The sequence below is a fragment of the Mastigoproctus giganteus genome, chromosome 5 (genome assembly GCF_048544385.1).
Source record: "Mastigoproctus giganteus isolate SK-2022 chromosome 5, ASM4854438v1, whole genome shotgun sequence".
NCBI lineage: Eukaryota > Metazoa > Arthropoda > Arachnida > Uropygi > Thelyphonidae > Mastigoproctus > Mastigoproctus giganteus.
In genome coordinates this window covers 223,927,889-223,954,462 of record NC_143579.1, presented here as the reverse complement: position 1 = coordinate 223,954,462, position 26,574 = coordinate 223,927,889, and the positions used below count along the sequence as shown (strand labels likewise).

The 26,574-nt window shown below is 35.3% G+C and overlaps 1 protein-coding gene across 1 annotated transcript in view; it reads left to right on the top strand.

Moving 5' to 3' along the window:
• LOC150086161 (spliceosome associated factor 3, U4/U6 recycling protein-like) overlaps positions 1 to 26,574 on the top strand; it is a 192,475-nt gene that overhangs the window by 121,718 nt on the left and 44,183 nt on the right. The window contains exons 13-17 of the mRNA XM_090374426.1: positions 10,095 to 10,207; positions 16,553 to 16,629; positions 17,032 to 17,151; positions 21,903 to 22,116; positions 24,123 to 24,250. Of these exons, the coding sequence (XP_090230552.1) occupies positions 10,095 to 10,207; positions 16,553 to 16,629; positions 17,032 to 17,151; positions 21,903 to 22,116; positions 24,123 to 24,250 (652 nt within the window). The remainder of the gene's footprint in view (positions 1 to 10,094; positions 10,208 to 16,552; positions 16,630 to 17,031; positions 17,152 to 21,902; positions 22,117 to 24,122; positions 24,251 to 26,574) is intronic.

The following is a 26,574-nucleotide window of genomic DNA, read 5'->3' as shown; positions in this document are numbered from 1 at the left end:
ATGGGATACACTTAAATAGAAAGGGTGCAAGAATATTTGCTGATGCTATCAAGGCACTGTTAAGTGGGTTGGAAAACTGGTAGCCTGGTGGGATACACGGACCAATATATTAAGAGTAGCTGCTGACAGGGGTGAAAGTGATTCTTGCACTGCTTCTATTGGAATGAGCAGCAGCCTGGAAAACAAGGTGCAGGGGATTTCAGAGACTATTGAGAGTCATTGCGGAACAAGTAAATATATGGGCTGTTCTAGGGTACCTAAGAATAGGAACAGGTGCTTGTATATTTGCGTGTACACCAATGCTAGGAGTTTGGTAAATAAATTTGATGAATTTGAGGTGTTGATCAAAACATCAAAGGCAGATATTGTCGGGATATCAGACACATGGTGTCACACAGATATAAGGAATGCAGAAATGGAATTTGGGGAGTACAATTGGTACAGGAAGGATAGACAGGATAGGAAATTAGGAGGTGTTATGCTATTAGTAAAGAAACACATAAAATCCAAGGAAGTCGACATGGCCAGACAGTGCAGTGTCGAGTCAGTTTGGTGTGACATAAGCACTAGGAAAGCGAAATTGAGAGTAGGAGTGTGTTAGAAGCCTAATGACTCTGATGAGTATAATAAGAAACTGTACAGGGAAATAGAGTGGGCCATTAAATCAGAGAGTCTTATAATGGGGTATTTTAATTTCCCAGGTATTGACTGGAATTTGTGGGTTGGTCACTCACACACTAGCAAGGCTTTTGTGGATTTATTGGATGATTGTTTTCTACATCAGCATGTTCGGGAGGCAACTAGAGGGAGTAATACTCTTGATCTGATTATCAGTAGATTCTTCATGCATTAAGAATCTGCAGATGAAGGAACCACTAGGTGGCAGTGATCACATTGTGCTGAAGTGGGATTTATTCAAAGAGGTAACTACCATCAAGGGTAAAGGGAAAGGTTTTTGATTTTGTAAAGGTCACTACGGTGGTCTGAGGTAGTATTTAAATTCTATACAGTGGGACCAACTGATGATGTTACCAGCAGCGAATTCAAAATGGGAAGCATTCAAAGAATTAATTTTGGAAGCCACTAGTCTTTTCATTCCAACTAAGAAATATTATTCAAGGTTTATTATTTAGGCCTAAATGGATGTCAGCTGAACTAATGAGACATGTGGCAGAGAAGAAAAATGCATGGGATACATATAAATTAACAGGTGACACGGAAGCCTATGATAGATATAAGTTGGTCTGTAACCAATTCACAAAGGAGGTTAGGCAAGCAAAGGCAGATTACGAGAAAAATTTGGCAAAGGATGCAAAGAAAAACTGCAAAGAGTTCTTTATTTATGTAAACTCTAGAAGGAAGGAGATGAATCAGATTGGTCCATCTGATATTGATGGTTCTACCTGAGCAGGATACATGCTCCTGCTCAGGTAGCTAACAAACTAAATGAATATTTTTCATCTACATTCACACGTGAGTTATCCAGGGAGGGGAATGCCAGAGGTGAATTAAACTCTGGCAGTGAGCTAGATGATTTGGTAATAACTGAGAGGAAAGTGGAGGAAAAATTGTGAAGATAAACATAAAAAAGGACCTGAGGTGGATGGGATCTATCCAGTTATATTAAAGGAGGTACCAAAGGAAGTAAGCAAACTCTTAGCCATAATTATGAAGTTCCTTGGACTCAGATGAGGTACCCATGGACTGGAGACGGGACCTAAATTCACAAAGGAGGATCAAAGGGCGACACAAGTAATTACAGATCTGTTAGTTTAACTTCTGTTCCAGGGAAATTAATGGAGGCCCTGGTTAAAGAAGCACTGCAGGATCATCTAGAAAAGACTTCAGTTATATCTTGAACACAGCATGGGTTTGTTAAGGGGAAGTCTTGTCTGACCAATCTGATGTGGTCACAAATAATTTTTTTTTTGTAAGGAATAATTTTGATATCATATATTTGGATTTTAGAAAGGCATTTGATACTGTTGCACATGGAAGACTGCTACACAAATTGCAGCAGTGTGGCATTGGTGGCAAATTGCTGCTCCGGATAAAGGGATGGTTGAGTGGGAGAAGACAGAGAGTTGTAACCAGTGGACACTGCTCTTCGTGCACTAATGTTGTTCGAGTCCCGCAGGGTTCAGCATTCGGTCCATTGTTGTTTTCTGTATTTATTAATGAAATTGATAATGGTATATCAGGCTTAATGTCCAAGTTTCTAGATGATACAAAGGTTGGCAGCATTGTTAATGACACTAATGACAGTACGCTGCTGCAACAGGATCTAGAAAAGTTGAGCAGATGGGCTGAGAGGTGGCAAATAAAGTTTAGCATTGACAAATGTAAAGTGCTGCATATGGGAAGCAGTAACCCCAGAGTAATGTATCAGCTGTGTGATACTACACTGACAGTGGTAGAGAGTGAAAAGGACCTGGGGGTAAATGTGCAGGCAGATATGAATTTTTTTGAGCAGTGCAGACGGTTTGCAAGAGTAGCTCATGGTATCTTGTCAATGCTATGCAGGAATTTTTCTAGCAGGGATAAGGAGGTGATTATCCTCTTGTATAAGGCAATGGTGAAGCCCCACCTTGAGTGCTGTATACAGGTCTGGAGGACTCATTTTAATAAGGATGTAGAGCTTTTGGAACGAGTACAGAGAAGGGCAACAGGATTAGTGAATCGGACAATGGGTTGCTCTTACAAAGAGAGGCTTAAGTTTTGCAAATTACAGTGTCTGGAGACTTGGCACCTGTGAAGTGATCTGATTGAGGTGTATGAAGCCTTGAATGGTTTGAGCATGCTCAGTGCTGATGGGATTCTTCCTCTTGCTCAGAATAATCGCCTGAGAGGGTATAAATTCAAATTGAAGAAAGACAGTTTTAGGAAAAGTGTGCGGAAGTTTGCCTTTAGCCAGCGGGTGGTTGATTGCTGGAGCAAACTTCCATCCATCGTAGAAGTTGACAGCTTAATTAGATAGGCAGCATAAATAAATAGTCAGAACTAGACAAACATTTGGAGCGAGTGGATGGGTGAAATGAGAAGAGGTTTTTTTTTTTTTTTCTCTTGGCTGATGCTGTATAAGCTTGCCTTCTTGTATCATGTGCCTTTATTAATGCTAATCTGACTCTGTTTTCTGCTAATGATGATTATTATTTTAAATTAATACTGCTTAAAAAGAAGTTCAGCAGAATATCTCTTTATATTTAGTTATTTCTAAAAGATTGTCTTAACAATGCCTTTATTCTACAAATTTTCATTTAGTGTAAAGTTGGATGAATTCTCCATTCTGACTCAACTGCGTAAGGTTGAATAAAGACAAAAAAATTTTGCTGCTTATGAAAGAATACCAAAAATAAACAGAAGGCAGATTGTCAAAAGCACTGTCCCTGAAAAAATGGGAATTGCAGGAAACTCAGAATATTTGCTGAATCTCAATAGAGATTAAAAACACTTTAGATCAACATTTAAAGATTGACCTTTATGGACAGTTGTCTGACATTTTACCAGTGATTGCTAAAGGTTAAAAAAAAGTAGTTGCTGAAGAATTGCTTATTTAACTTGTAATTAAATATGACACTGCACTGCTTAAAGTGAGATTATGTGATTTTTCATTAAATAAATATAGTGGAACCCTTTTTAATGCATGGTTTGATTAAAAAGCTGTATGGATAATTAAATCCACAACTGTGGATTTAGTTATCGATGTGGCTTTTAAATGTTATTAAATTTTTTTGCCTTGGCAACATAAATATTTCATTGATTTTATTTATTTTTTGTTAGAAGCTAATGAATAGTTAAATGTTGGCTTGTTGTAAAGGATAAAAACAGTAGAGAATACTGTATTTGTTTGTATTTATAAAATAAATGTAAAAGTGTCATAATGCATCAATTTCTCCTCCCTTCACTTTGATTATTTTTTCTGAAATGGCAAGGACAATCATAGAGGTGCACAGAGCAGATATATGCATAAACATTTTTTTAACAGAAAAAAAAAAAAAAAAAAAAACTAACTTTGTTCCTGTATCTCAGGTTCTTATTTTTAAATAAGAACCTGAAAATTTTTTATATACAGAACTGTATATACACATAGTAATGTTTCCTATGAATAAGTCATTTTCTTTTGTAATTAATTATATATACCTGTACTGCATACAAATTGTGAATTTCTTCTGAATAAATTATATTTTTTAATTAACTGTATTTTTTATTAACTGCTATCTCACACCCTGTCAATAACACAGATATGGACTGTATAGGATTATCAATATTTTAATTGATAATGGTTTGTAATACAAATCTGGTTTGTAATAGAACAAAATTTTTTTAAAAGGAAATAGTGCTGGAGGTGCAACACTACAAACAGTATATTCTTTGGTGGTGCAAATGTATTTCTCAGTGTGTTTTTTTTTTTTTTTTTCCAGTTTGTCCACAGTACTGTGTGTGTGTATACTCGGCTACGGAGGCCTCACCCAGTGAGGCCTCCGTAGCCGAGTGGTCAGGAGCGGGAGTGCAGTAGCACACGCTCTTTGAGTAGACCGGGGTTCAAGGCCCTGACTGCTGAATACGGTCAATCTGCCAACCCGCACTGGACCAGCGTGGCAGATTATGGTCCATTTCTCTCAGCATGAATTGTTGAGGAGGCTTCCATCCTGCAGTGGGTTAATGATGGCTGCACTTTTTTTTTTTTTTACTGTGTGTGTTTTGTAACAGCCTTATACAAGCCCCATAAATTGAAATATGCACAGTGATAGATCTGGTGGTTGGGAAAGACCATAAATCCAATGAAATAAAAGAATCATCAAAGAATTCCATTAGTGGATTCATTGATGTGCGAGCAGTGCACCCTCATGGGTAGCATGGTAGTTATGATTATTGTCCCTCTACACCATTGAGAAAAGGCCTAGTCGAAAACTGTCAGAATTGGGAGGAAATTTTGTGCATTTTTTTTTTTTTATGCTGTGTCCAAATTAGTAAGTTGGGTGCTTGAATTATACAGTTTTCCCCCCCTGGAAACATGGGATTTTCATATAAAAAAACACGGAAAGCTTGCTTTGGGAACAAAAAAAAAAAAAAAAAAAGTGACCAGTGTGTATGTACAATCAGACCATCCTGATAGAGCCATCAGTTACCATTTATCTACTCGGTAACACAGATGGTCTGTCAGATATTGTCCTGATAAACCTAAGCAGTTACCATCTCATTAAAGAAAATCAACACTATAATTCTCTGTGAGATGACCCACCACACACTGACATTTAATGAGTGCAAGGGTCTTTCTACTGATCTGAAAGAACTTTCTGTATGCAATATTCAATTATTCTGGCTGTTGATATAACTATCCAAATGAAACCAGGGTTCATCTCAGAAAAAATAAGCTGTGCAGAACATTTTGCCCTAGACAAATGAAACAGCAAACCCAATTGCACTATACTACCCTAGCTGCTTTACCTGGCTCATGAATAATCTGAACTTTGATATTCATGAATCGTCAACCTTTTTTTTTTTTTTTTTGCTTTTACATGATGTGTACATGCATATGATAACCCACATTGTTATCAATGCTAAAGGAAAGACTTTTCAGATCTCAGAAGCACTTCTTCAACTTCCTGCATAGTAAGTAAGTAGCAGCAATTATCAATCCACTGCCGGATGGAAGCCTCCTCAACAATTCATTGAGGGAAATAGACCATAATCTCCCACGCTGGTCCAGTGCGGGTTGGCAGATAGACTGTATTTAGCAGCCAGAGGCTTGAACCCCTGTCTACTCAAAGAGCGCATGCTATTGCACTCTCGCTCCTGACCACTCGGCTACGGAGGCCTCATATTTTCTGTTAAAAACTGTTGAATTGCTGTTATGTTTAGAATCATTTTAGATTATCTGTTTCATGGATACTCTTTACAGTGCAATGAATGGTTGTCTTATTTGATACAGGCTTGTATCAAATAAGATAACCTAGATATTTTTTATAGTGGGGAGAAATTCTATAGGTGGTTGAAGGTTATTCATTAGCCACCCTCTTCTTTCTCATTCCATGACCTTTCACTCACATAATTCATGATACTAACTGCTTACACAAGCAGTGCATTTTTGAGGAGTAGAATTGTAGTGATGTGTTGTTGTAGAATAGCTGTTGGATGATCTTGACTCACCTATGTAGAAATTTTCTCTGCTATAGTGAATGTTACTTGGTATTGTAAAAATGGTTTGGATGTTAAATCATTTTCCATAACAAGTAGGTGTTCTCAGGAAAAAAACTGTTATGAATCATACCAATAAGTGCTGTACTGCTAGTTAAATTTAAATAGCACTGCTGTCACAATGAACTGGCCTTCACTGAAATCATGTGCCCTGTTGCCATAGTTTCCTCAGCATCCACTTTTGAACAGTGTATTGCATGATGGATGGGTAACGCTATATATTATAAAGGTTTAATTATTAGACTTATATTAATAAAGTTCCGTTGTGATGGAGCTGAATCTCGTAGATTTTCATGTTTGACTAAACTTGCTGCTACTATTTAACCTTCTGCATGTATAATTGAGCACCAAGATATTGACGAGGAATACAACAACTTTCTGAAAGTGATAAAGCTCAAGAAACTTATAAGCAAAAAGAAATTCAAAGAAGAAAAAAACTAGTCGAGAAACACTTGTCATGATGAACCAAAGGCAACAAATGAAGAACAAGATTCTCACCAACAGGGACAAAATTGAGTATATTGAGTTATGCAAAGCCATTAGAAAGAGACTCAGAGAGGATATAAGAAGATCTAACACAAGAAAATTAGAACAAGCATTAAAGGAAAATAAAGGACTTAAATCAGCGGTCATGAACAGTAATAAAAAAAAGATGGTAAATTAGCATTAGCAGTAGCATTAGTAGAGGCATATGATGCAAGAAAGCAAGCTTATTCAGCATCAGCCAAAAAAAAAAAAAAAAAACACACCACTCCCATTTCACCCCTCCGTTCGTTCGAAATACCTGTCCAGTTGACCTTTAAATTTGTTTAGGCTATCAGCTTCAACAACAAGTGATGGAAGTCGGTTCCACCAACCAACCACCCGCTGGCCAAAGGCAAATTTCCGCACATCTATCCGACATCCGTCCTTCCTCAATTTGAATTTATGCCCTCTGAGGTGATTATTCTGAGCAAGATGAAGAATCCCATTGGCATTGAGCATGCTCAAACCATTCAAAGCCTTATACACCTCTATCAGATCACCTCACCGGTGCCTAGTCTCCAGACTCTGTAATTTGCAAAACTTAAGCCTTTCTTCGTAAGAGCAACCCTTTGTTCCATTCACTAATCTTGTTGCCCTTCTCTGTACCCGTTCCAGCAGCTCTACATCCTTCTTGAAATGAGGCCTCCAGACCTGTATACAGTACTCAAGAGATGTGGCCTAACCATTGCCTTATACAAGGGAATAATCACCTCTTTATCCCTGCTAGAAAAATTCTTGTATATCATTGACAAGACACCATGAGCTACTCTTGCAGCTCGTCTGCACTGCTCAGAGAACTTCATATCTGCCTGCACAATTACCCCCAGGTCCTTTTCATTCTCCACCACTGTCAGTGTAGTACCGCAGAGTCGATACGTTGCTCTGGGGTTACTGTTTCCCATATGTAGTACTTTACATTTGTCAATGTTAAACTTCATTTGCCACCTCTCAGCCCATCTGTTCAACCTTTCCAGATCCTGTTGCAGCAGCATAGCGTCAGTAGTGTCCTTAACAACCCTGCCAACCTTTGTATCATCTGCAAACTTGGACATTAAACTTGATATCCCATCATCAATATCATTCATAAACACCGAAAACAACAACGGACCCAACACTGAACCCTGAGGAACTCCACTAATAACATTAGTCCACGTTGAGCAGTGTCCATTGATTACCACTCTCTGTCTTCTGCCACTCAACCATCCCCTTATCCATAGCAGCAATTTGCCTCCAATGCCACACTGCTCCAATTTGTGCAGCAGTCTTCCATGTGCAACAGTATCAAAAGCCTTTCTAAGATCCAAATATATAATATCAAAGTTATTCCCTGCATCCAGTTCTTTTGTGACTACATCATAGTATCCAATCAAATTGGTCAGGCAAGACCTGCCCTTAACAAAACCATGCTGCGTCTGAGCTATAACTGAATTCTTGTCTAGATGATCCTGCAGTGCTTCTTTAACCATTAATTTACCTGGAACAGAAGTTAGGAAGACAAATGATGCTGAATCTGAAGAATAGTGTTGGTGCCTTCTCTGCTATATAGATAGCAGAGAAAGAATAATTCAAATAGCAGAAGACTACTAAAAAGCATTATATAGGGAGCAGGAGAAAGATGCCAGCAGTGGAGAAGATGGACCACAGATTAGCAGCATGTATGACATACCAGTATCCTCCCTGAGAGGTAGAACATGCATTGAAGAAAATGAAGATTCAAAAAGCCCCTGGTGAATATGAAGTTACTATAGTGTTGTTAAACTTGGGAGAAGAGTTACCACACAGATGCAGGCAAGACTCTTCACAAAATACATTAGGAAAGGCATAGTGCCTAAAGAGTTTAATAATTCAGTCATAATTTTGCTACATAAGAAAGGAGATAAATTAGAAATTATAGACCAATTAGCTTGTTGGCCCACATCTACAAGCTGTTCACAAGGATCATTAATAACAGATTGGAAAGAATACTTATTGAGCTGACCGGGCTAGCCGGGTGGGTAAAGTACCTGCCTAGCAACCCAAAGGTCGCGGGTTCGAATCCTGCCTCGGGCTTGGATCAGAGTACTGCAAAAACCTTGGGAGGTGCATTATGGCCACAGAAGCCGATGCACCAACAACTAAAAAAAAAATACTTGATGAGAATTGGCCGAAAGCACAACCTGACTTTAGGACAGGATTCTTAACTATAGATCACCTTCATGTATTATCACAGCTAATGGAGAAAGCAAATGAATACAAAATGCTATTATGGCTGGCATTTGGCTCCATACAGCATAAGACAATGTTTTGGGCACTGGAAAGACAAGGCATTGACACCCCATACATTGTGATTTTGAAAAAATATATATGAGAATGCTACCTCCTTTATTAGACTAGACAAAGACAGTAGCAAATTTAAAATTGAGAAAGGAGTTCAGCAAGGAGACACAGTTTCTTTGAAGTTGTTTACTGCTGTCCTTAAAGAAGCTTTCAGAAGATTGAACTGGTCGCAGAAAGGAGTCAATGTGAATGGAGAATACCATCTAAGGTTTGCTGATGACATTGTGATCATAAGCTATGACCCTGAAGAATTAGAAGAAAATCTTAATCAGTTATGCAGCATTAGTGATATCTCAGACTAAAGATGAATATGGGTAAAACAAAAGTAATGATGAACAAGTACACCACAGAAAGGGATATAATCATTGAAGGAACAAAAATTGAAAAGGTGGAGTCATATACTTATCTTGGACAGGTCATCAGCTGTAATAATGATAATTGCCTGGAAGTCAAGAGAAGAATAAATTTAAGATGGATACATTCAAGAAATACAGTCACATACTGAGGAGCAATATCCCTATTTGTCTGAAACGTAAAATAATGAACCATAAGCGAAACCTGGGCACTCACCAAAAGAATGGAAGAGAAGCTGATAAGTGCACAATGAAGAATGGAACAAATTATCATAGGAATCAGACTGTTGGATAAGAAGAGAAACACATGGATTAGGCAGCAAACTCAAGTAAAGGATATTCTTATCAAAACTAAATAACTGAAATAGACCTGGGCAGGACACATAACTTGAGGACATGATGACAGAGCACCCAAGAGACGCTAAAAGAAAACCAGAAAGACAACAACAGAGATAGGCGGATGAAATTCAAGAGTTCACAGGCAGTGAATGGATGGCCATTGCACAAGAAGGAACTGGAAAGTTGCTAGAGAGGCAACTTTAATTTCAATTATGATGATATATAATCAAAATTATAGCCATTAGGTAAAGGTAGTTTGAAATTTTAATTTTTGTTATAAAACATTTTATGCTACTATTTCAAGAATTACCTGGATCTAGATTTCTTGTTTAAAATTAAAGGTAGAATTTATTACTTTTACAGAACATATGGAGATGAGCAGAACTGTCGTCGTATATTGCTGAAGGCACTGCATTCAGCTAGCGATTGGCCCGAAACAGTTGGAGAAGCTTTATTAAATTTTGAGAGAGAGGAAGGTAGGCAGAGAGAAGTAAAAATATTTATAGAAATGTATACTGTCTTAGAGAGAGAAAGAGAAAATTTCATTATTTTTGTTTGTATGCATCCGTAATTATGCTTGTCATGTAGATATTCACTGGTGTGGCCATTGTCCTTATCAGTGTTATCCAAATCTGTTATGAGCCATGATTACAGGTCACTATATTAATGCAAATTAGTCATTCTAGTCTATTAACCTTCTATTCACTATTTTCCTCTATACTATTCCGTTTCCTCTTTAGCCCTAGCCAAAGCAAGCCCTCTTTCCTTCTGATGCTTGATTGACACCAATGAGTCACCTTCCTCTGGGTCTGTTACCATTCATTTTTGTGTCAAATATCTTATCTATCTTGAAGAATGCAAGTTACTGAAAAGTTTGGTTTATGGTGTATTTAAAAAGTGGATCATTATTTTATGCAATTGATGCACTATTAAATAGTAGTTTGCAAGATCTTTTAAAAATTTATTTGAAGATCTTGCAAGCTACACATACCTTTGATTGGATATTCATTAACCTAAGGTTGTTTCTTATTTTTCTGAAAATTCTAATTTTTGTTCAGTTCTTTTATTGCTTACCTAGCCACCCGCTCCAAAAGTTAAAAATACGCTTAAATTTAAACTGTATTATAAACAGCTAATTGTTGGCTTGGCTAATTTCTCTTTTGCTCCAATAAAATTTGTTTAACTGGTTCTTGCTTTATTTATTCTGTTCTTTACTTCTATGTCTAATCTTCCTTCTTTATTAAAGAAGGAAGATACACAGATACATAAAATTACCAACTTGTTCTAATTTCTAGTTATTTAGTCTCAATTCTAAATTTTGTTTTTGTGTAACTGATTTTTATACCAAATCTCTGCAGCCTTTATCTAATTTATCCAGAAATTCTTGATAACCATAATTTCTGGCATGTGAAATCTTGAGAGTATTGAATTGAATTTTCTCTTGTAAATTCTAGGAGTAATGAGATTTATATCAGCTGAAGTTGAAAGTGCTCAAACACGTATACAGGTAACCCTCGTATAACATGGTAGTTAGGTTTTTATAAAATGTTGTGTTGTGCGAAACTGTTTATATGGGACTAAGAAAAAGTACAAAAAAGGGGGGTTACATTCCAAAAGCTAACAAAAAACACTATTTCGTTAACAAAATGTTAACAAAAATATACCATTCTAGATTTCATGTATCTTCTGCTCTCTTTAAAAAATCAGTAATCTGGGTTTGTTTGCTTTTGCTTGATAAATATTTGTGAATTTCATCATATGGAACTAAGCATTTTTGAAGCTCCTTTTGAACTTAGGGCTCCTTTCATTCAAGAATCTGAATTCAAAAAATAAGATTCTAATTTTATGCTAACTCTATGCCTCGGCTAACTTTATGCCTTTTAGTGTAAAATTTTGAAGTTTAGAATTTTCATCTGCGCTATCATCCTCAGAATTGATTTGGTTTTGCCTCCAATGCCATTTCCACCAAATTTTCTCCAGCCTCTTTTTCTACCAGTAATTCCTGAACATCTTCAGTAATCATATCTTTTTTATTTTTATTTTTTTAGGAGCATCGGCGACTAAGGCCATGTTACTTTCTGTATATCGTCTATAAATTGCATGTTGTAATCAGTCGACAGTGAGTAGATTTCTTTCCAAACTCAAAAATACTGGTTCTGCTGATAGGAAAAAAGGAACCAGATGCAGACGAGTCTCTACCCCAAAACAGGACTGCATTCTTCAGCCCATACAAACATAAAAGTTTGCCTGTAAATATGCTTGTGCAGATATAATTCCTTTGATAAAGGCCACAAAAATTGGTGCAACATAACCAAAGTAGTTGATACACCAAAAAAATAAACCTCACAACCAACGTCAGTATTGGGAACTTGAGTCCATAGCAACTAGAAAGAAAAAGGAAAAAATGACTTTTGAACCTCAAATTGGTTTTATTTTCAGAAATATTGATTAATACATGCAAGGATTTTTTGTACTATTAAAACAATTTATATATTATAAGAAATAAATAAATGTAACATGCTGTGGACTAGATAATTACCTGTAAACCAAGGATGCATTTTCTCAGATGTTTGTTTTAAATTTCTAATTGTTATTAATTGCAGTTTAGCATTCATGATTTTGAAAAGTAGATGAGAAACTGTGATACTTGTTTCAAATATTTAAATAACCTAAGAATAGTGTAACTTTAGAATAACCTAAGTATAGAGTAAACAATAAACAGTGCAATAGAAAGGATTGTAGTTAACCTTTTTGTGAGTATACATGATAATTAATGTTTTCAATGTTCTCTGTACAAAGCGTCAACAAATATCAGGCCTATTAATATACAGGAATTTTTCTAGCAGGGTTAAGGAGGTGATTATCCCCTTGTATAAGGCAATGGTCAGGCCACACCTTGAGTATATGTATACAGGTCTGGAGGCCTCATTTTAAGAAGGATGTAGAGCTGTTGGAATGAGTACAGAGAAGGACAACAAGATTAGTGAATGGAACAAAGGGTTGCTGTTACGAAGAAAGACTCAAGTTCTGCAAATTGCAGCATTTGGAGACTTGGCACCTGTGAGGTGATCTGATTGAGGTGTGTAAAGCCTTGAATGGTTTGAGCATGCTCAATGCAGATGGGATTCTTTCTCTTGCTCAGAATAATCGCCTGGGAGGGCATAAGGCGCCTGAGGAAAGACGGTAGTAGGATAGATGTGTGGAAGTTTGCCTTTAGCCAGCAGGTGGTTGATTGCTGGAACAAACTTCCATCTGTCTTTGTAGAAGTTGATAGCTTAAATAGATTCAAGGCAGAACTTGACAAACATTTGGAGCGAGTGGATGGGTGAAATAAGGGTTGTTTTTTTTTTTTTTGTTTTTTTGGCTGATGCTATATAAGCTTCCTTTCTTGCATCATGTGCCTTTTCTAATGCTAAAGCTAAAGTTCAGATTTTCTTGAAACTCTACAGAAGTATGCAGTCAACTGTGTTTACAAGTAATAGTGGCCATTTTTATGTTTATGAAACACTGCTTTAGATTTGAAAAGCTGCATAGGAGGGAATGGCATGTTTAAAAAGCTTAAAGATGGGCTTACACAAGCCAAAATTGAAGAAATTCTTTGGAATTTGGATTCTGAAGTTGATGAAACCAAATCAGATACATCTGGGAACACAGAGGGTATTATTGCAAATAAAAATTAGAAATGATGGAATTTTATTTATTTATTTTTATTTTTTTTTATGAAATTTTGATTTTAATTTTATTTTTGGCAGTGCTCCTTCTCTTAAGTCAAAATAGGAGGAAAAAATAATAATCTTTCTTTTTTTTTTTCCCCCATCTTGACTCATGTCATCTGCTGGTTGGTTTTTTTATTTACTACCTACCCACTTTAGCTGGACACTTCACTGTTGGGGTGCCAGGTAAGGCACATATCTGAGGTAAGGTTTATGTTTCATAAGAGTCATAATTGAAGTGCAGTATCTATTTTCTGAACAACAGAAAACTGACTACACTACCATTATGGGGGACTTCGATGCTAAGGTTGGAAAGATACAAAACAGTGCAGAAAGGGGAACTATAGGAAATTTTTGAATTGGTGAAAGAAATGACAGGGGTGAAAAACTTGTGGAATTTGCAGAATATCGAATGTCAATAATGAACACTTTTTTTTCAAGAAAAGGGTGAACTGAAAGTGGACATGGAAGAGCCCAAATGGATTAACAACTAATGAAATCGACTTCATCCTCACTAACAGAAGATATATCGTGAATGATGTTACTGTCCTGAACAAGGTAAATGTTGGAAGTGATCACAGAATGGTATGATGCACATTTAATATAGATGTAAGAAAAGAAAGGAAAAAACTGACTTGGGTAAATAATAAGAAGGTCTTTGAGATAACAGAAGAGGAGAAAAAGCAATATGTACTGGAACTTAAGAACAAGTTTGAGCTTCTGCAGACTGCTCAGGACCAAGATATCAATGAGGAATATTACAACTTTCTGAAAGTGATAAAGCCCAAGAAATCTATAGGTAAAAAGAAATCCAAAGAAGAAAAAATTTGTCAAGAAAAATACTGACAAGGAGAAAATTGAGTATATTGAGTTATGCAAAGCCATTAAAAAGAGACTCGGACAGGACATAAGAAAATTTAACACAAGAAAAAAGTAGAACGAGCATTAAGGGAAAACAAAGAATTTAAATCAGCAGCTATGAGCAGAAAGACAAATAATACTGAAACTGAAGAATAGCGATGTTGTACTTATAAATAGCAGAGAAGGCATAATTCAAATAGCAGACGACTACTATAAAGAGTTATACAAGGAGCGAGGGAATGATGCCAGCAGTGAGGAAGATGGATTGTAAATTAGTAACACATACAACATACCTGATGAGATAGAACATGTGTTGAAGAAAATGAAGAATCAGAAAGCTCCAGGGGAAGATGAAGTTACTGTAGAGTTGTTAAAACTGGGAGGAAGATATGACTGGCAAAACTCTTCAAAAAATGCATTAGAAAAGGCATGACACCTAAGGAGTGGAATAATGTAATCATAGTTTTGCTGCAAGAAAGGAGATAAATCAGAAAATGGAAATTATAGAACAATTAGCTTGTTATCCCACATCTACAAGTTGTTCACACGGGTCATTACTAACAGATTAGAAAGAATAATTGATGAGAATCAACCAAAAGAGCAGGCAAGCTTTGGGACAGGATTCTCAACTATGGATCACCTTCACACAATGTCACAGCTAATGGAGAAAGCAATTGAATATAAAACACCATTATTCCTGGCATTTGTGGATTATGAAAAGGCATTTGACTCCATACAGCATAAGGCAATGTTTCAGCCACTGGAAAGACAAGACATAGATACCCCATGTATTATGATTTTGAAGAAAATATATGAGAATGCTTCCTCCTTTATTAGACTATACAAAGACAATTTAAAATTGAGAAAGGAGACACAATATCTCTGAAGTTGTTTACTGCTGCCCTTGACGAAGCTTTCAGAAGATTAGACTGGTCGCAGAAAGGAGTAAATGTGAATGGAGAGTACCTAAACCATTTACGATTTGCAGATGACATTGTGGTCATAAGCCATGATCTCAAAGAATTAGAGGAAAATCTTAATCAGTTATGCAAGGTTAGTAAGGATTTTGGACTAAAGATGAATATGGCTAAAACAAAAGTAATGATGAACAAGTATGCCACAGAAAGGGAAATAATGATTGAAGGAGCAGTAATTGAAAAGGTGGAGTCATATACTTATCTGTGACAAGTCATTAGCTGTAATAATGATAAATGGCTGGAAGTCAAGAGAAGAATAAATTTTGGATGGATAGCATTCAAGAAATGTAGTCACATACTGAGGAGCAATATCCCAATTTGTCTGAAACGTAAAATAATGAACCAATGTATACTCCCCACCATGACTTATGGAAGTGAAACTTGGGCACTCACCAAAAGAATGGAAGAGAAGCTGAAAACTACACAGAGAAGAATGGAACGAATTATATTGGGAATCAGACTGTTAGATAAGAAGAGAAACACATAGATTAGGCAGTAAACTCAAGTAAAGGACATTCTTATCAAAACTGAAGAACTAAAATGGTCTTGGGCAGGACACATCTCGAAGACATGATGACAGATTGACTAAGAAAATAACAGAATGGTACTCAAGAGGAGCTAGAAGAAAACCTGGAAGAGAACAATGAAGATGGACAGATGAAATTCATGAGTTTGTAGGTAGTAAATGGATGGCCATTACACAAAACAGAAGGAACTGGAAAGTTGCTATAGAGGCCTTCATCCTGCAGTGGATTGAAATTGGCTGCTGATGAGGATCTCTTTTTTTAATTCCCAGAAGTTTTATATGTTATCTTTAACTAAGTATGGTTACAGACTTTTGCTCAACCAAAAAAAAAAAAAAATGTAGTGTTTCACATTTTTCATCAGTATTGATCCAGCTGAACTTGGAATATCGTAAACTCTGGGCCTTCTTAATTTATTCCAGTAATTAACAACTCACCTGTGTTAAAGGAATTAATGCAATGAATCCACATGTTGAACTTACTTCCCCATTTTAGATAATAGGAACAGCTGATTTGGTCATGTGCAGAGAGGTTGAGGGAACTGTATCATGCAGGCAAGCAGTATTATACCTAGTTGTTAGTTTGTTTACTTTTTGTTTTTCTTAAAAAAATAAAAATGGTAGAGTTCCATAGTTATACATACATTTTGACATCTGAATTTTAGCTTTACTATAAAAGAATGGAATTTGAGAGTAAGCAATAATATATAATATTCACTGAATTAATTTATCTTAAATTTCTTATAGGTTCCTTGGAAACATATGATATTGCTTTAGAAAAGTATGAAATACAAATGCAGAGAGTGCAAGAAAGAAGGCTGAAGGTATAAGTCTTACTTTTAAATATTCTGAAATATAACATTTCTGCATAAAGCAATTATCAAAAAAGTATGGGAGTGTGCAAGTAGCTCAGATGGGTGTTGTGTAATGTGATAGAGTTTGTGTGATGAAATGAAATACAAATGCAGAGAGTGCATGAAAGAAGACAGAAGATATGGGTGTTTTTAATGAATATTCTGAAATATATTCATTAAAATATATTCACCTGTCTGAATTCTCAGACAGGTGTTTTGTAATGAGATGGAGTTGTCTTTGTTATAATGATTGAAATGAGGATAATTGGATTTTTGATATTTGTTTTTATACAGTTAATAAGAATTGTGTAATAAACATGTCTCTCCAGTTTATTATAACTATTTCTCTATTTTTTTAACTTTGGTATATAGTTATCTGAAAAGGAAGCTGAAAGAAAAAAACAAGAAAGTGAGCAAAAGAAAAGAGCTAAAGCTGTGAAGAAAGCTGCAAAATTGGCTTCTTCCAAAAAAAAATGGCTTCAACAGATGCAGGTTTGACGTTTATTTATGAATATAATTGCAAACTTTTGAGGCTAATATTTTTTTTTATTATTCATATGGTAAGGAACTAGAATATCTATTAAAAATTTACTTGGTAAAAAATGTAATTAAATATCAAACACAGATCAGGATTTAGATAGTAAAGTGTTTATCAATTAGTTGCCCTTAGCTCAACTAGTGACATCCATCGTTTGGTAAGATACATTTTGACTATTTTGATTAAGAGAAATTATAGACTTCATCAAAATTTATATTGTACAAGGCTGGAACATTGTTTTTCTTGTGGAAAAATTTAAAATCAAGATGCATTAACAATTTTTACAATTTTGATTTATCAATAAAATTTGCTATCTTGTTCAAGTGTTTGTCATTCAAGTGAAGCATTCTGTCACTTAAATCAGTTGCATCGTTACTTGTTGACCACATCAGTTAATATCGTTAACAAGTGTCATTTTGACTTAAATGCTATCATTGAATAACCATACCATCAAATTTATTGCCGCATTCATATAATTTCTTATGCTGAACAGAATATAGTAATTCTGAAATTAAATATGCCTTTATGCTTCACAGAGATGTGTATTATTTCGCTGTTACTAACACAGTGATATTTTTAATTGGTTAATTAGATAAGCTGGGTTATGTGTGCCAGAAAAAGTGTAAATTTCTGATTTATGCGTAGCTGCTTAATGGTTTTGGGATATTCATTATCCCCTTCTTCTTAATGTGCCTTTATTTGAAATAGGCTTATTAATTGTACTAAAATAGTTTTTGAGCTCCATGCTTTTAGACTGGTATTCTGAAATTATATTAGTTATTTAGGCATAATAAATTGGCATAGCAAAGGAAAACTAAAAATCATTGAATATTAAACGTTTTAAACACTAATAGATATGATTCTATTAATTATCTGATATTTCAGATGTTATACCTTCTGCTAATAATAGTTTGGAAATTTTATATATTTTCTGATTTGACTGTGGTGATTCTTTATGGCTACATTATAGAGCAAACCTGCAGGAATTGAAGGATCAAATGTTACCCTTAGTGGGCAATTTATTAGGAATGCCACTCCCTCTAAGACAGTTAAACGTTGTTATCATGTCTTTTTTTTAAATCATTTTGGTTGATTTGCTTTAGTAAAATAGCTAGCATTGTGACCTAACTAATTTTAAATATGGAATGATAGTAATGACCTGGAGGCTGGGGAGGGGAGGGTACATTCCCACATAAGAGAATAAAGAAAACCAAGAATGGTCCATATCTAAAGAAACAAGCAATCAACTTAAAAGATGGCTGGAATAAGTAGAGCCATGTCAGATGTGCAGGCATAAAAGCTTTCACACTTGCCAAATACCATCTCATTACGGCTAGGGACTGTGACAATATATGTCACAATATATGTAGAGTGTCTAGTGCTGACTGCTGTTGCAAAAGGTAGTTGTCCAATGCGCTCTGCTGGTAATAGAAAGAAACACTTTCAGTGAGTCAAGGATCATTAGAACTGGATTCTTAAAGACTGAAAAATGGTTGTCTGGTTTGATATTCTGTTGCTTCATAAAGACAGCAGGACCAGGTTTTGTAGAAAACAACCTGAGGGTACTTGGTGGGGGATAGTGTTACAGTGTGGGTCATGTGTTTGAAGAGATACTGGGATCACTGACATCCATCTATCAATACTGCTTGGTGAAACATGTGTAAACACTGTTGCTGACTAGCTGAATCCAATCATGATGACTCCCTACTGCTCTAGTGATGGCTGCTTTCAGAAAGATAAGGCATTGTATCATCAGACCTGCATGATGTAGGAGTTGTTTTTATAAGCATGGTATTAACTTATTTTTTGTTTCTTATCTGTAAAGCTGAAAGCCATAAGGAATGTTGACCAGCTTCCATTCACTGTCCAATAACTGAAAAACTATCCATGAGGTGTAGTCCAGTAGTAGTAGTAGTAGTGGCATGTGATGCAAGAAAGCAAGTGTATGAGCTTATGCAGCATCAGCCAAAAAAAAAAAAATTCATTCACACAACCATTCCCTCTAAATGTTTGTACAGTTCCTCCTTAAATTTATTTAACCTATCAACTTCCACGACAGATGGAAGTTTGTTCCAGCAATTAACCACCCGCTGGCTAAAGGCAAATTTCCACACGTCTATTCTACCTCTGTCTTTTCTTAATTTGAATTTATGCCCCCTTAGGTTCATAATCTGAACAAGTGGAAGGATCCCATCAGAATACTATTTCTCCAGTATACTGGAGAAATAGTATTGTCATTTTGTGGTGCCTGTGTCAAGGTAAAGTTTCTAAAGGAAGTTTAGATGATAATGAGGTGATTTTCATAATAAATTGTCCAATGAGCATATGTATAAGGACATTTCAGTAAATAATGGTTACCCTTTCAACAGAAAGATTAATTCATTCCACAAAAGGCTATCAGACAAAGCTTGGGATATTATCCTGTTGGAAAAAGTAAGGGCCAATGTGTGTGTGTGGATTTCAGAATATTCATCCTTAGAGAAGGAAAACTGCCACAAAATACATCAGCAATGTGATTTGTAGAATAGATCAGCTGGGCACTTATATAAACAAAACACAAAGAAGGCCAAAAGAATAGCAGAGTGTACCAGTTTTGTATAAGTACTAGTACAACTTGGACTACCAAAAGTTAACTCTGGCAGATTATTTCTAGGAAACTGACCACAACATTGAACCTTCGAACATCCAGAAAATTTACCTGACATAGAATTAGTATTAAAGTGGGCAGCCTACGTTCCTTAAGCACATTCTATTACAATTGTCCTCTGACCCATATTATTGTGTGACTTGGCCATTTGTGAATTGGTGCATTTGTGAATTGGTGCATTTGAAGTCATGGTAACTTGTGTTCACAAAGCATCATCCAGAAATTTCTTATATGTATGCATGGTACTTCTTTAGTTTAAATCTATTAGAAAAGAAATTTAGAATTTACTGATTGGCTCACATAGTGTTTTATTCGGTAAGAAAGACTAGGAAATTAACACAGTAAAAAATACTGGGAGCAGTGTGAACAAGATTGTTAGCACTGTGGAGTATGGGCAGTACCACTTATATACAAGGAGAAGATTTAAAAGTTTTTAGCCCAGTATAATTCACAAAGGATTTTCGTGGAAGACAGTATTGCCAATCCGCTGATTCTTGTGTGTTCACAGAAAATTTCAGATTTGTAACTATATTTCTCTCCTTTACAGAGTGTTGGAGGTGAATGAAGATGGAGACTGTTGGGAGAATCAAGCACAGTGCAGTTATTGAGTACCTTCATTTAAAGGGAATGTCACTGAAAAAAATTCGTGAAGACATTCAGCAAACATTAGGGGAATCTTGCCCTTCATACACCATGGTCAAAAACTACGTTACAGAATTTAAGTGTGTATGAGATAGGATTGAAAATGCACTCCTGCAGTGGCAGGCCTGTTACTGTGTCGACACCTACAAATGTGGATGCCATTCATGACCTGATCATGCAAAATCACAGAATAACATTGAAGCGTACTGAGACAACATTCAACATCTCCCATTAGCAAGTTCATGATATTGTGGTGACTGTTTTAGGAATAAAGGTTTCTTTGAGCTGGGTCCCTAACTCACTGAATGCAGATCAGAAGTGGTAATAGTGAGGTTTTGTTGTGATATTGTGCAGCATTTTGAAGCCGATGAAGCTCAGCTTTGGTGACGGTATCTCACTATGAACAAAACATGGCTGCACTACTGCGACCCCGAAACAAAAGAATAATCAAAACAGTGAAACCATACCCCCCCCTCCTCCTAAAAAGTTTCAAGTGCAGAAGTCAGCTGGGAAAGTCATGGCTTCCATCTTCTGGGATGCAGGAGTGAACGTGGTTTGTTTCCTGTAACAAGATACCAAGCATTATTCTAACATACTGAAACATTTCCACAAATAATTGGCGCTCAAGAGGCATGGGAAATTGGCATAGAAATTATCTTACATCAAGGCAATGCACTGGTGCACACAGTATTTGTGACTCAAGTGCTTGACTGTAGGTTTGAGCTATTACAGCATCAGCCCTACTCACCAGATTTGGCTCCATTGGACTATTTTCTATTTCCAAATGTTAAAAAGGACTTGGAAGTACAGAAATTTGACAGTGACAGTGCTGTGATGGATGCAGTCAACAACTGGTTTGAGTCAAAATCTTCTGAATTTTATTTGAGCAGGTAACAAAAGCTAGTGGACTGTGCCAGCAAGTGTGTTGACTTAAGGGGAGCTATGTCGAAAAATAACTGGGTTTTCACAACTTTCCAGCATTCCTTCTATAAGAGGCTTGAAACTTTTCAACCTCGCCTCGTATAAAGAAACGTACACAGTATCCTGTTCCATATCTACTGAAGGTGAGGGAATTTATCATTTCAAATGCTTTGAGTCAACAGAGGGTGAAGTAACACACATAAGTAATATGAATATAATATTGCCAAGTCATTTCTTACAAGGTTTCCTGTCTTATATACCTGATTTCACATAGCCAGGTTTTTACTGTATGGCTCCCAAGCACAAAATGGATAATTATCTCATATCATAATCAGGGTTACACTGCTTTGACATCAAAAGTTGAATATTCTAGAAAATAAACACATCCAAAATATCTTTAGAAGACTGTGTAGGGAGTTTTGGTTTTTAACTTAAAATTAACTTGATTTTTTTGTTTCACAAAACCATTTTTATATCCTAAATATTTAATTTTAGTCCTCACAAAAGTTGGAAAAAGAAGAAGAAGAAGAAGAAGAAGGAGAAGAAAAGGATGAAATAAAAATGGATGCAGAAGGATTTAAAATTCCTCCTCCTCCTCCTCCATCATTTAGAGAATATACAAAAGCCCATTCACCTGTTGGTATTCCTAAAAAAAGAGAAATAGAGGATGAAGAAACAAATATTCAGCCTCAGAGTAAAAAGCCAAAAGGTAATAGTAATAACAATCATTTTAAAAATAAAAATAAACATGTTTAAAACCATATAAAACATATAAAGACATTTTTATCAACTTATATAAGCATTTTTAAAATATGAATAAAAAATTAAAATAAATAATTAACAACATTTAGACAATTTTTTCCAATAAATCAGGTGAATACAGAGGTGGCAATATTTCCAAATGTCTTGATAATTTTTATAAATTGTTCATGAAATTTATGAAAAATCTATCATTTACAATTTTATGATAATCTTTTTTTTATATATATATATATATATATAAATTTCAATCAAGTTTATTCTGTTCCTTTTCAAGTATACAATTTGTTGTGTTCCCAATACAAATGCCAGTCATCATCAATATAATTTGTTTTATAGATAATATCTTAGCAAAATAAATAAATCCACAGGTTAGTGTCACATATTCATATCATTCCTGTAATCTTTTTCATTCATTCCTGCAATCTTGAAGGGAAATGTAAATGTTTAAAAATGTTAAATTGCATATGCTTATAACCATATGGTTGCCTGCTACTTTCCTGATCTGTTATTTAATAGTTTCTTTAAATATGCCTGGAGAAAGTATATATCTAATTCTTTGATTTCATATGTGGAGTAGTCCAGAAGTAGTTTGCAACTCTTCTGACATTGGTATTTCTGCCATTTCCACAATAGAAGACAGTGCCTGTGCAAAATATACTATATTAGTCAGTGTTTATGCAGCAAATGTAGTTTTTAAGTGTTATTGAGTCTAAAATTATTTGTCCATCCTTATTGTTCTTCACAGTAATGCAAAATGTGAATTTGGTTTCAGTCTTGTGTAAAAGAACAAAACAAAATTTATATTATTTGAGTTACATTAAATCACTGGTGACCATTTTTGTTTTAAAATGCAAAATTAGGTCTTTGCTATGAACAGGCATTTAGTTAAGATATCCTAAAGACTGCAAAGAAGACTACTCCTACTTTAAAGTGCTGAAAGTAGGTGATGAAACACATCCTGTATTTATTTGTATTTGAGAAATTTTAATAAAGATATGTTAAAGATATTGTTGATGTCCAGTAAGAATGCAGATATATGACAGTTCAGCATTCTGGCTCAGTCTGTGGTTCTTGATCCACTAGGTGTGCTCACACAGAGTACCTAGGACCAGTACAAGGAGACTGAGGGTATAGTATACCATCAATACATATCTCAAATCAAATTCATTATATTAATGTTGCACCTTTTACATTGTAAAATTAATGTAATAAATAAATAAACATTATTAATTACATTAAAATTATTATTAATTATAAACTTACGTACAAGTTAGTGCAATAGCATCATTTCTGTATATAGCTAACTACTTAAGTAGTTACGAATTGCCATAATTTAAGTTATATCTCATATTGTGAATACCTTCACAATGAGTTACCATGATATTGCACTATCTCGAATAAGTAACGCTTCACCATAGGTGATTGTTGTTGTTTGGTGTTTAGGAGCATTAGCAGCTAAGGCCATATTGCTCCGGGATATGCGGTGGTCATTCCCTGATCTTTCCGCATTATCCGTAGTTGGTGGTGACGGGCTCGAACCCCGGTCTAATCAAGAAGCGTGTGCTACGCACTGCTACTCCTTCCCACCTGGCTACGGGGGCGCCCACCATAGGTGAAGAAGAGAATAAGTAACAATAGTCTTCTATGGTGAAACGTTACTTATTCGAGGTAATGCAATATCTTGGTAACTCATTGTGAAGATATATCACAATATGAGATATATTTAAATGATGCCAATTCGTAACTACTTAAGTAGTTGGCTATATACAGAAATGATGCTATTGCGCTAACTTGTATGTAAGTTAACTTCTTTCGTAACCTGAGGCTCTAGCCCTAAATTATGATGTAATATTAATTATAATTAAATTAATAAGTAAAAATAAAATGTTATGCATTGCTTAACCTTTTCTGCAATATGCTTTTTTATGTAATTTTTATATAATTCTTTAATAGTTGAAGAAAATAGCGTAGAACATGGCATTACAGTTCAACATGACATCTCAAAGGATGACAGAACAGTTTTTCTCAGTAATTTGCCTTACAGTGTGGAGGAAGATAAAATACGAGAAGTATTTTCTGAAGTATGTGATTCTTTTTTTGTTTTCAGACTATGATAAACTACTCTACCGAAAGTATTTGGAACACATCGTGGTTGAAAACCACCAAGCTTTAATGAATAAATTAATAAGATGTAGGCCTAGATTTGGCCCTAATGACAACATTGATCAGTCATGGATCACTTTTAACTAGTTGTAGCGGAATTTGTGTCCATTTCTCATTCAGTGCAGTCATCAGTTTAGCAGTAGAAGAGGAACATATTAGCTGTGTCTTGATTTGGTATTCTGTTTCATCAAAAAATATTCAAACAGATTTATATCTGGCCATAGGGTAAACCATATGAGGTATTTGTTACAAACTAGGCTTTTACACTGCCTACTACAAAGGATAGAGCATTATGGTGCTATCACATATACATAAGTAACAATAGCCTTCTCTTTTAGTGAAGCATTACTTATTTGAAGTAGTGCAATACGTGGCAACTCATTGTGAAGGATGAGCACAATATGAGATACAGATAAAATGATGCCCTTTCACACTATAAACGTAGTTTTTCGTTTAAGAGTTTTCTATGGTGCATTTACACCAATATTATATAGATTATCACATATCCATAGAACCCCCAGCATGTGATGTGAGCACCATGTCATTGTTCAAGATGACATTATCTGACTTAGCACTGATTTTTTTTTTGGCACTACAACCAGTGGTTCAAGTCCAAACCTTGAGAAGTAGCCAAACACATGGTCTCACCTTCTCCAAACTTCACTATGAGCACAATACACTGTAGTAGATAATGATCCCAAAAAATTCTCTGCACCACACTCAACCATTTGACCTGAAGACTGTGTAATATGATATCTTAGTTCAACAGTTTCAGCTGTTTCATGGTCACAGAATGACTGTGCAGCTCTGCCATGAAAATCCAATATCACATTAAATTTGTCATTCTTCTCTCAGTCAACTTCATTAACTCTTTGCAGTACAGCATTATTTTCACTGTCTTTCCCATGCAGTCCGGCTTTAGCAGTCAAAAATATCTAGTTGAAATGTGATGTTCTAAAAGTATTTATTTTTGGGTTTACATGAGCTAATATACAAAACAGCATGACAAAATAATTTAAAAGCTCTAATGCAATATTTCTTTCTGGAAGAGTATAAGTTACTTTGATCCAGATAATTGATAATTTTCTACTTTAGACCCCCCCCCCTCCGTACTTCTTGTTTGCCCTTTTGTGGGTGGCAAAGATGCAACATCCAAAATATCTGCAGAAATCTCTTCCTGCAAAATACATTCTTGAAAATTTTAATTCTGTCTGTCCATTCTTCAGACCAATATTTCTTTATATCAGTTTTTTTTTAATTTAGTCCCATGTTGGTAACTCCAAAAATCTTCTTTAGTTCATTTAGTAAAACCTAAACCCAGTCACATCATATGGAACAGTTATCTTATTTTTAAGATTTCTTTCCCCCCCACCCAAAAATTTCTTCAGAAAAGTCTTAACAGTTTCTCAGTTTCACCATCAGAAAGGCCTTTACTAAATCATAATGGCTGTCTAAATACTTCATTCTAACAGAGTATGAGTTAATTTGTGACTTCTACAAAAATGCCACCTGCTGTTAACATTTGAATGTAAACATCAGTGAATATCCAGTTAGTTTTTCAGATTGTTTATATGAAGTATAAATGGATTCCAGTACAGTGGGAAGACAAATTTTTTAATCAGAAATGCTAACAGTTGCTGGTTTCCATGGGCAGGAGAAGCCCCCACCATTAACTATTGAATAAACATTTATTTAATTCTTCAGATTGATTTTATGAAGTATAAATAAATGGCAGTACAGTAATTGAGTAAGCACACCGGGAAAACAAATTTCATAATCAGAAACTCTGATGGTTGTGTTCATTGAGACATTTGGACTTCAAGAAGACAAAAAAAAAAAAAAAAAATTGCCTGTGTGTATAACAATTGAATATAAACACAGGTTTAGTTTTTCAGATTCTTTATATGAAATATAAACAGATGGCAGTGCAATAATTGATCCAGTACAGTGTGAAAACAAATTTTATAATTGGCAATACTGATGTTTGCAGAGCCATGAAATCCAACTGAAAGAGGACTAAAAACACAATGCCACTTGTGCTTAATAATTGAATATAAACATCAATAAATAGATTTAGCTTTTTAGATTGTTTATATGAAATATAAATAGATGGTAGCACAATAATTGTGCCAGCAAAGCTTGTAAACAAATTCCATAATCAGAAATGCCAACAAGCATTCTGGACATGACATTGGACTGCAAAGAGTTAAAGTATTGGTTACCTCAGCAAGCATGTTGATAT